Source organism: Corylus avellana, chromosome ca11 (genome assembly GCF_901000735.1).
Source record: "Corylus avellana chromosome ca11, CavTom2PMs-1.0".
Lineage (NCBI taxonomy): Eukaryota > Viridiplantae > Streptophyta > Magnoliopsida > Fagales > Betulaceae > Corylus > Corylus avellana.
In genome coordinates this window covers 3,252,263-3,264,545 of record NC_081551.1, presented here as the reverse complement: position 1 = coordinate 3,264,545, position 12,283 = coordinate 3,252,263, and the positions used below count along the sequence as shown (strand labels likewise).

Sequence of the window (12,283 nt, the reverse complement as noted above, 5' to 3'; positions counted from 1 at the left end):
CATGAACTAAAATGCAACAAACTCCCCACACACAGCAAGCAAGCATCTCCATGCCGAAAAATACCTTCCATTCCTCAACTGAAAAGTGTATATCACTTCCCTTCAATGGAGCATTTACATAATTTTATAACTGTGATGCATGTATTTCACATAAAGGAAGGAAAATGCTGCTTGCTTGTTATGGAATAGGTAGTACACGTTTTTATTGATAAGAATAGAAATAACAGCAGACATTGTAAGTCACATGGGGTAGAATTTACACCAAGATTTTGTGTTGATTGATTTTCAAAACTAACTGTCAGATTCTCTCCCCATCTGTAGTACTCCCTCTTGGGTCTCTTGGCAACATTCTCAGGCTTAGCGATGCATGTCCTTGCAATCTACCAACTGAATCTTCCTTTTGCCATTTTGAGCTTGTTGGTACCTCTGATGTAATTTCCATTTGGTGGCTTCAAGTTTCAATTCTATTACCTCCTCATAAATCTGATGCTTTTCCAGACAACTCTTGCCTGCAGCCTTTGCTATAGCTGAACTGTCATTAATTAGTGGACCTTGTTTGCTGCACAGCCGTCTTGTTTTGGTGTGGAGCAGACATCACACGTTTCTCTTTTCCCATGTTTTAGAAGAACAAATTTCCCAATAGAGAGTGTTTATGACCTGATGGGTGTATGCATCTTTTCCCAAAACTGCCTATTCCTCATTAAAATGTCTTTGCATAATCACAAGAGCAAAAAGTCCAACTACAAAAAAGATAACTTTCAGCAAATGAGAAAGTGATAGCACTTTGGATATTTGCATATATATATAAGAGAACTAAATCATAAATTTGGACGAAAATTTAAATTCCTATGTAATTTTCCTTAAATAGGATCTATCAATTATCAACGTCTATAACTATAAGAATTAGAAAAGGGGTTAACGCCAAATTTTGTTACCTAGAGAAAGCTCCGCATGTATTTTTTTTTTTTTTTTTTTTTTCAGAATTTAAGAGTTTATCCTATCATCCTGATTCCATGTGTACCGTAAATAGCAATCAACTGAACACAAGCATTGAAAGTTTTCAAATTCCATGTGTACCGTAAATAGTAATCAACTGAACACAAGCATTGAAATTAAGTTTTCAAAGATGTCAATGCTAGTAAAAAATTATTGATGTGATATAAATGAAATAAAATTTAAATTTTTGTTAGAGAAATATGAAGAAAGTTATTTAAAAAAAATAAAAAATAAAAAAAGGCAGAGGACTATGTAGCCAAACATACCCTTATTGTATTTGTTAAGAAAAATAAAATGAATAGTCTTAGAAACAAGTTGTAATATAAAATATTAGATTGTTCGTAAGAGATGAGAGAGAAAAACAAATCAAAGTGTTGTAAGTGCACTTGTGAGTTTTGAGTTCTACATTGAGAAAATATATATAAAATAAAAGAGTACTTAATGTACCTAAGTGGACCTTAGCCCATTAGCTTAGGATTTTTGGCTAGAGTTGTATTCAATCATGTATATTAATGTACTTTTGGTAAAAACTTCATAACCGCTCTCCCAACACAAATTATGAACAAAACATCAGAAAACAAAGAGTAAATCCTAAATATTCTTTATTGCAAAAAAAAAAATTGAAAAGGTCTTAAAAATTCCTAATAAAAAGTCAACCAAAAACAGGCAAGAGGTGGAATACCACAAAGGGAAAGTATACCTAAAAAAAAGCAGTTTCTGTAATCGGCACATATTTTGTTAAACCACCCACAAGAACCATATTCTGACTTTTATTTGGAAAATACCTTACAATCGCTTCCATTGAATGAATGATTGATCCAGACCATAAAATCAACAATGATTTCGAATAAGCATGAGTAATCAAATGAAATAAAGCAGCTCAATAAGACCCAATACCGAGAGCTAAGAAGAAATTGAGGGAAATGATAGGATTGATTAATCAGAGAGAGAGAGAGGAGGAAAGTGAGTGAGCTTTGTGGGGTGGAGGATCGAATTTATAGGCAGGAGGGTGTTAAATTTTCTTGTTCGCCAGAGAAGGCAAAAGTGTTGAAGAAGTAGAATTTTTTTGTTGAAACACGAAACCTGTGACACATGACACATCCAAGAAGGTGAATTTGTTGAAACATAAAACCTGTGAAAAAGTAGAATATTAATTGGATGAGAGTTTAACAAATGATCCTCGCACACTTAACCAAGAGGACAATTGAATTTTAAATTTAATGGTCATTTTTTATTGACATGTACAAAATTATGAACTTCAAAGTATGTATAACATTTCTGTTAAATCTCACATGGGCTCACACAAAAAATCATTCGTACCCCATTGGCCATTGGGTTCTTAAAAGTTTTGAGATTTTGGACAACGGCTAGCTAGCTTTCTCTTTCTGTCATTAGCAAACTTGGTTAGACAAAAATAAACTTAGAAAAATTGAAAAATCGTGGTTTGCATTTTTACAGAATCAATCCCTCTTATTTGAATTTTATAGGTTTTGAATGCTTTTCAGTCTTATCTTTTTGTCTCCACTTGTGAACGTAGGTCATTGTGTCGATCCACGCAAATATTGACTGATATCATATTGTAAAGACTCGTCCACATGACTTCAGAAATATCCAATACAAAAGCAATTTTCCTAGAGGTGTGCTAATAAATACAAAAGAAATATCGTAAGCACATTATTTACCACAATAAAAAAACATTTATTTCACCCTATATTTATCTTTATCGAGAATCCAACTCTGAAATTGTTATTCTTGTTGAACAACTTTCTCGTTCTTTACCAATGTTGTTTGAACGGAAAATGCTATTTGTTTTGGAGCAAGAAGTGAAATTACATAGTTTACTTGGTAAGCGTAGAGACAACATCAGACATGGTTGGCCTATCCACTGCAAACTCTTGTAATATCATGTTATCATGTTATATACTTTTTTATATATTGTGTTCACAGAAACAGAATATTGGGTGTGGATAGTTACTATCATGGACAGATGATCTGCAGAGGGGACAATTTGAGTGAGACTTAAACCCATTTGTTTATGCTGTGCAAGGAACATGGATGGCATGACTTTTCGGGCTGCATTATGTTGAAAGTTTAGTCTTCAATGAATCTCAACAACAAAATTGCGATAAGGACCCGTTATTTCTCCATCTCTCGTCTCTCTTTTTTTCAAATCTACTATTGGATCTGTAGGACCTACATATGAGTCCTATAAATCCAATAGTGAAGTTGAAAGAGAAATAGATGAGAGATGGAAAAATAACATTCCTCATTGCGCTATACCTTCTTTGGCCTTATCCATAAGCAGGCACTCCTAGGAATTGAAAAAGAAACAGATCGAGGGATAAACTATGGCGTTCAAGATGCTGATTAAGAATCTTAAACTTATTGATGGATATACTACGAAGTCTGGACCTGAGGGATCGAATTTTGCAAATAACGTTCTGCATTTTTGTACCAAGAATATAAGAAGTTGGACAATATATACTCATTCTAATAGGAATTCAAGCTGGTTAGACTTTGATAGAACATCTTGCAGACAAATTCTTTAACCAGCATATTAACTTTACTGCCAAAAAATTCTGTTCATAGGAGCAAACCTGGAAAGGTTGTTGCTGATTACTTTTAGGCAAATCTTCCCTGGAACATTTACATAATTTTATATTTCACATAAAGGAAGGAAAATGCTGTTTGCTTGTTATGGAATTAGTGCATGTTCTATCCTTTTCCGAGCGATCAAAACTTGGAAGAAAAAAAAGAAACAAGACCGAGGTATAGTCGTAGAAGCCCTGCTTCTTAAATTGTGCGAACTTGAGAGTAGCCGACTAGCCGTGGAGAGTCACGCGTGTTTGATGATACCGCTACGCCGCCTTTCTTTTGGGCCCAATAATCAAAGAGCTTGTTGTTCAGTTTTTTTGGGCCCATGAGTTCCTTGTTCGAGCCTTGTGAGTTGTGGCTTTGAAATTGCCGAGATATATTTATGGGTAAAAAATATATTTTGAAAAAAAAATGAATGGAAGCCACTTAAGACATAAAATAGCCTAGCTTTAGCTTTAGATAAATTAGATAATCCTCTCTCAAAAACTGAGATTCTTATTGTAATTAACTCATCTTTCAAAATACTCATGGAACTTATTTAACAATTAATGAAACTCTAAGACTTGTATTAATTGTTGCATATCATAACGTTCTTCAAGTGTGACTAAGTAGAAAGATCCTCATTTAAGAGACACATCGTGTACAAACTTTTGCTTCTATAAATAGGTATTTTGGTTTTGTTTAACACATTTCCTTTGTAATTTGTTCTTTCCACGGTGACAAATTTTTATTTTTAAATTGAGCACAATTATAGCTTATCCCCCATGATGAAATGGTGGATTCTGCTGAAAATATAGCAAAAATGTTTGGTGAGCAATGCTAGGGTTTTCAAGACTTTTTTTTTTTTTGAATTTTTGAATTTTTGTTCCAAACTGATGTGTCATCATCCAATGTAATCTATTGTTTTAGTAAAAAAAAAAAAAAAAAAGGCATAAGGTAATGGGATGGTCACACATCAATTTGGAACCAAAATTTTAAGAAAAGTCTTGAGAAACCTAACATTTCTCATGTTTCCTCAATAAAATCTTCCAAGGAAAATGTCTGACTATGTTCGTGGATTTAGGCTACAATTTTTTTTCCTTTCTTTTTCTTTTTCTAACTGGCATAGTGTTTGCATCTTTCCATTGTAGATTGTAGTCATTGAGGAGAATACTTCCAACATAATATTCTATCATGAAAATTAGGGTAGCCAATCTCGCAGTTTCTCACAATTTGCACCATCATCAATATTATCTATCATCCCTGCCTCCTCCATTGGGAAGCTCAAAATATCAACCTAAGAATAAATTTTTATATCCATTATGCAGCAAATTGGACTGCGACCAAACTTTTTCAGGCTCCATTCCCATTTCTCTTTTTCCCTTTTCCTCTTTTCCTATATGCAGTGGAAAGGCCCTCCTCCTCCCATTTTCCCCCAGCTTTTTCCCCCCTTTTTCTATTTGTACTTAAAAAAATAATTTTTTTTTTTCAGAAAAAATAAAAAGGAAAGGAAAAAGAAAAAAGTTGAATAGAAAACGTTTGTCGTTGAATTTGCTACATTCACAACCAGAACTAGGCAAAACACAGTTGCTGAAATAGGCTTTTCCGTAGATGAGTTTCACAGATCGATGGGTGATCAAGAAACAGTTTTTGGTTGCAGCACATAAATCAGAATTAGGCAAATCACAATAACAATCTATGGTCTGCACTTGCAAATCCAAACTTTGAACAAATTTTGTGTTACTTAAAATGATCTCATTAATTCGTTCTTTGCTCATAGTTTTGAACAGTACACAAGATATATACAAAATCTAGTAATTGAATCTTGATCAATACTAAAACTAATTGCACAGTTGCTTCTCACCTTCTGTACTGCCTCTTGGGTCTATTGTCAAGATTCTCAGGGATGTCCTTCAAATCTAACAATTGAACCTTCCTTTTAGAATTACGAGCTTCTAGGTACCTCTGATTTAGCTTCCTTTTGGTGGTTTCAAGCTTCAACTCTATTAATTCTTGGTCCAAATGAAGCTTATCTGAGGAACCACCATTAGTGGACCCTGTTTGTTTCGGGGCCGTGTTGTTTTGGTGTGGTGCAGAAATCGTATTGCAAGACAGTTTTTCCTTGTTGTGTGCTGTTTGAGGCAATTTGATCCTCAAAACAAGTGATGGTTTGTTTTCAACACCATTCATGGCGCTTGAAGACGTTAGGAATAGCTTCCCATCCGCTTTCTCCTTGATGACTTTGCAAGGCTTTTTTGCTTTGTTGTGGGTTGAAGACAATTTCATCATGAGAACAGGCATTGGATTCTCTTCACCACCATTCATGCAACTTGAAGACATTGAGTCGTTCTTGCAACTACCCTGGATGTCCATATTCTTGGCAAATTCATCAACAGGATTGGTGGCAAAAAAAATCATGGCTAAAAACTACTTCTTGTGTTTCTACGATCCGTTGCGTGAGGTAAAATATATAAATATAATTTACAATTTATTTTGTCATGTATAAAGTTAATTTATTTAATTGTGTCGAGATTTCATATTTTGAAATCACTAAATAATTTATTCATTGTTGATAGTCTTGAATATGTCATTCTCAATGTACATAACAAGACAATCATTCATTAATTGACGTTCCATTCAGTTATGTAAACAATATTTAATAATATTCATAATTGAAAATGCTCTTCCAATAGTAGCTGTCGCAACTAGTAACTTTAATTATATATTCTATACAATTAAAATATGTAACCAAAAAAAAAAACTAATTTGCAATTTCTTGATTTAGAGGTTTGTAGAATCATATAATCACAATTCGCCCCATGGTTGAAAAAATTAAATATATACTTTTTAAGTTTTATCAAGTAAAAATCCACTAAAAAAAATCAAATAATTTTGGAAAAGGCATTAAATCCGTTCACTTAAAAAAAGTGATAATTAAAATACCTGGCCCAGAATCAATGAATGGCCAGTCAAGACTCAATAGTACTGCCCAGAGGAATTGTTTTATTTTTAATTTTTCACTGATTTGAGTCATGAGTAAGAAAAAAATAAAAAAATAAAAAATCTGCCCACATATGCGTTTTTTGTTTTCTCTTTCTAATTGTCCACTACCGCTACTGTGTTAAAAACATAACAACACAAAACGCAGCGTTTGTATTCTATGGGAGCCGCATGTTAAGTGTCAACTAACAACAAACGGGGCGTTTTGGATCATCTTCACATTTCGTCTAACCTAAAAACTAGAAAGGTTGAAAACTGTAAATAGCTCTCAGCGCTGCTTGAGTGTTTGTGGTGGTTTGCCCAGATGTCTTATGAGTGAGTGGCTGAAGGTAATGTCTATTGCCCTTTATAAACGTAAAGCAAGAATATTTTTTAAAAAGTGACATAAATGGGTTACGGCAGACACCCAGATCTTTTTTTTTCTTTCTTTCTTTCTTATCTCATTGTTTCTGAGTAACCAAACAGCCAGAAATTAAAAGCTAGAGAGACAGACCAACAATATTCGCAACCCACGCTCTGTTTGGATGATCGGAAACATTAAAAATAAATAAATAAATAAAGATACCCCACAACCGACTTATTTTCCCGTTATTTCCAAGTAACCAAACAGAGAGGAAAATCGAAATAGGAAACGGAATTGCTCTTAAGATCGAAAAGCGAAAGAGGAAACGGAATTGTTCTTACGATCGATCAAAACTTGAACTTGGAGGGTTCTTTTCTCTCCTATTCCGAGCGCTATAGCCGAGCGATCAAAACTTCGAGAAATGAGGTATAGAACGTAGAAGCCCTGCTTATAAATAGCCGACTAGCCATGGAGAGTCACACAGGTTTAATATCTCTTCGCCGCCTTTCTTTTGGGCCCAATAATCAAAGAGCTCAGTTTTTTTAGGCCCATGAGTTCTTTGTTGGAGCCTTGTGGCTTTGAAATTACCGAAATATATTTATTTTGAAAAAATTAATGGAAGTCACTTAAGACATAAAATTGCCTAGCTTAAGATAAATTAGATAATCCTCTCTCAAAAACTGAGATTCTTAATGTAATTAACTCATCTTTCGGAACTTATTTAACAATTAATCAAACTCTAAGACTTGTATTAATTGTTGCATAATATAATTTTCTTTAAGTGTGATTAAGTAACCAGATCCTCATTTAAGAGACATATCCTATGCAAACTTTTTCTTCTATAAATAGGCATTTTAGTTTTATTTAACACATTTCCTTTGTAATTTGTTCTTTCTATGTTGACAATTTATATATATATATAGTGCACAATTACAACTTATCCCCAAGGATCAAATGGATGATTATGCTTAAAATATAGCAAAAATGTTTCCTAGGTTAAATCTTCCAAGTAAAATATACGACTGCGTTCATGGCTTGAGATTGTGTTTGAGAAATAAAACTTTTCAAGCCAAAATATATTAAAAAAAAAAAAAATTCATTTATAAGCTTTTTCTAAAAGTACGTAAAAAGCTTTATTTTTAAGTTTTTTCTTCAAAAATGTTTTTTTGTCCATTTTTAGAGTAAAAATGTCAAAAGAGTACATTTGAAAATTTTTTAACTTTCCTAACGCAATTCCCTATTGCAATGCCAAACACGCTAGAGTAAAAAAGTCTAAGAAGTATTTTTGAAGTTTTTTACCACACTTTTTTGCTGTTTGTACTTTATATATATATATAGGAAAGAAAAAAAAATGGTTGAATAGAAAACATTTGTTGTTGAATTTGCTACATTCACAACCAGAATTAGGCAAATCACAAATTTAAACCTCAAAAAAGTTAGCAATCTTGGTTCTCTATTTTCTGAGAATTCCTTCACAATTTTTGGTTGCAGCACATAAATCGGTTTGCAAGGCAAAACTAACAATCTATAGAGGTCTGCTCTTGCAAATCCAAACTTTGAACAAATTTTGAGATGCTTTGTGTTACTACAATAGATTCCTTCAGGTCTTACAACCCAATCGAACCTACTCAGGAAAAAAGCATCTATATAGAACAAATTTCAATCATGTGATCATGCTCTAACTATATATTGTGATAAGGTTTGAAAATATTCCAAAAACAAAATCTGAAAATTATTTGCCAATGCATGCTCTATTTAAAAATTTCCTGCCCTTTATTTCAATAACAATCAAGAATATGATGAATTCAGAATCTAACCTTCTATAGGTGGCACTGTGGCAGAGAATCTGAAAGTCTTTAATTGGGTTTATGCATTGTTAATTCTATTCAAAAGGAAGAAGCTGAGTTTGCGTACTATATGCGGAATGCTATTTGATTGGGCTTTATAAGTTATTCCACATAGCTTCAATTGTAACTTTGGCTGATCTTTTTAGTTTCGGAGCAATGGCGCAGATGTGACTACTGCTTCCTTGGCTGTAACAATGTGATTATCAAAGATTTCAAATCTATGAAACACATACCAACTTTACACTCGAGATGTAGTTGCTAAATTTAATTATATTAGCCATGATTGAGGATATGGTTCATATGAATGAGTGTTCTGTTCCTTTCTTCTGCTAGGGAGTAGGGACCAGGGGGAGGGAGAGGGGAAAGGGGTGGGGAGAGGAAAAGTATGCATACTAAAAACCACATTAGTTGATAAAGATTGAAATTCAAAATAAGAATGTCATTGAATAAAAATATCAACAAAATGATAGACCGGCAAGATGAGAAATCATACCAATGGCATCTCATCAATGTTTGAGTCATTTTCATGATCAACGAACCAATTTATAGTTTCCTCTAAGCTAGAATTGCCTGTTTAACCGGAACGTTCACATTCAAATTTAGGAAAGTAGCACAGGAACTGCAAATAATCGAAGTCTAAAAGACAAGTAAAGCTATCATGCCAAACTAGAGGGCTTGACCACCTTGAAAGCTAAAATTGTTTTCCGGCTCATCTCTCAGAGGAGCACGCATCATGATCAGATCATGATCTTCCACCTTTGGCACTAAGTTTGCTCTTCATTTATCAATAATGTGACCTTCGATGTGCTAGGTGACTTCACTAGCAACATCACTAGCTAGGAGTGCACACCAATGGGAACAGAAAACAATTCACTGTTGCTATGCCCTCTCGGTGCATGCTACACCACGTGCTGCAGCATATCATGGTCTCACACCTAGCTAGAATTTGCATTGTGGCCCGTTTACCACATCATGGAAACCCATTAGTTTTTCTTAATTTATCAGCATGACATGGCATGTTTCTCTTTGAATCACATTGGTGCAAGGTTTGGAAATCTCCCATCAACATCAGAGATACATACACACCCATCAATGGACACCAGGAAACAATTTACTGTTGCTATTCCCTCATGGTGCATGCTAAATGACATACTGCAATATTTATCACAGTTTCACCCCCAGCTAGAATTCGGATTGTGGCCCCTCAAACCACAACATCTTATTATTTTGTCTTAATTGATCAGTGTGATGTGCCATAAATCTCTTGAGTTACATCAATACAAGGTTTGGAAAACCTCCCATCAACACACACACACAACTTGCATGATCTATGACCAAGACAATCTAAAACATATTATTCAGTTCTATCCAAAGACATTATGAAAGGATGTGTGCTCCAAATTCAAAATTTGGTAGCTAGCCTGCTCCAAATCCAGAAGCAACCCCCACACCACACCCACCCCAATTTTCATAGGATTGAACCGCAACCCTCCCCTTGTAATTAAAAAGAAAGCACCTGCTACAATAGCTGTGGAACAATAACTAACTTCACAGAATCAAAGGGCATAACAAGTCAATTCCCCACCTTCACATCTTTTATGACATAATAAATTAATTAGTTGAACATGTTGCACATAGATCTACAAAAATGGAAAGGCAACCCATTATTTTTAGAAACCATCCATAAAAACAGACCATAACTCAAGGGACTTCATACAAAAGCAACCATATTCACTTCACACATACAAGAAACAGGAGATAATTTGAATTTCCAGCAAAAGTTATTATTCAAAAGACTATTAATTTCTATCTACAAGTGCAACGGGTGAGAAGCCTACCTACCATATTCATACACGGCAAACATATCAATCAAAACTCCTTAAATGATTAGTTGATAAAGCGATCTCCCTCCTACAGATAATCCTATGGCATGAACTAAAATGCAACAAACTCCCCACACACAGCAAGCAAGCATCTCCATGCCAAAAAATGCCTTCCATTCCTCAACTGAAAAGTATATATCACTTCCCTTCAGTGGAGCATTAAATAATTTTATAACTGCGATGCATGTATTTCACATAAAGGAAGGAAAATGCTGCTTGCTTGTTATGGAATAGGTAGTACACGTTTTTATTAATTGATAAGCATAGAAATAACAGCAGGCATTGTAAGTCACATGGGGTAGAATTTACACCAAAATTTTGTGTTGATTGATTTTCAAAACTAATTGCATGGCTGTCAGATTCTCTCACCATCTGTAGTACTCCCTCTTGGGTCTCTTGGCAACATTCTCAGGCTTAGAGATGCATGTCCTTGCAATCTACCAACTGAATCTTCCTTTTGCCATTTTGAGCTTGTTGGTACCTCTGATGTAATTTCCTTTCGGTGGCTTCAAGTTTCAATTCTATTACCTCCTCATCTATCTGATGCTTTTCCAGACAACTCTTGCCTGCAGCCTTTGCTGCAGCTGAACTTCCATTAATTAGTGGACCTTGTTTTCTGCACAGCTGTCTTGTTTTGGTGTGGAGCAGACATCACACGTTTCTCTTTCCCCATGTTTTAGAAGAACAAATTTCCCAATAAAGAGTGTTTATGACCTGATGGGCGTATGCATCTTTTCCCAAAACTGCCTATTCCTCATTAAAATGTCTTTGCATAATCACAAGAGCAAAAAGTCCAACTACAAACAAGATAACTTTCAGCAAATGAGAAAGTGATAGCACTTTGGATATTTGCATATATAAGAGAACTAAATCATAAATTTGGACGAAAATTTAAATTCCTATGTAATTTTCCTTAAATAGGATCTATCAATTATCAACTATAACTATAAGAATTAGAAAAGGGGTTAACGCCAAATTTTGTTACCTAGAGAAAGCTCCGCATGTATTTTTTTTTTTTTTCCGAAGTTAAGAGTTTATCCTATCATCCTGATTCCATGTGTACCGTAAATAGCAATCAACTGAACAAAAGCATTGAAAGTTTTCAAATTTCATGTGTACCGTAAATAGTAATCAACTGAACACAAGCATTGAAATTAAGTTTTCAAAGATGTCAATGCTAGTAAAAAATGATTGATGTGATATAAATGAAATAAAATTTAAATTTTTGTTAGAGAAATATGAAGAAAGTTATTTAAAAAAAACAAAAAAAAGACGAGGACTATGTAGCCAAACATACCCTTATTGTATTTGTTAAGAAAAATAAAATGAATAGACTTAAAAACAAGTTGTAATATAAAATATTAGATTGTTCATGAGAGATGAGAGAAAAAAACAAATCAAAGTGTTGTAAGTGCATTTGTGAATTTTGAGTTCTACGTTGAGAAAATATAAAAGAAAAGAATACTTACTTAATGTACCTAAGTGGACCTTAGCCCATTAGCTTAGGCTTTTTGGTTAGAGTTATGTTCAATCATATATATTAATGTACTCTTGCTAAAAACTTCATAACCGCTCTCCCAACACAAATCATGAACAAAACATCAGAAAACAAAGAGTAACTCCTAAATATTCTTTATTGC

At 34.0% G+C, this 12,283-nt stretch overlaps 1 protein-coding gene across 1 annotated transcript; it reads right to left on the bottom strand.

Moving 5' to 3' along the window:
• Positions 1 to 5,430: 5,430 nt before the first annotated feature.
• On the bottom strand, positions 5,431 to 5,988 carry LOC132165861 (uncharacterized). The gene has a single exon (XM_059576554.1). It carries the CDS (start codon positions 5,986 to 5,988, stop codon positions 5,431 to 5,433), a length of 558 nt encoding a protein of 185 aa, XP_059432537.1.
• Between the last annotated feature and the right edge of the window lie 6,295 nt (positions 5,989 to 12,283).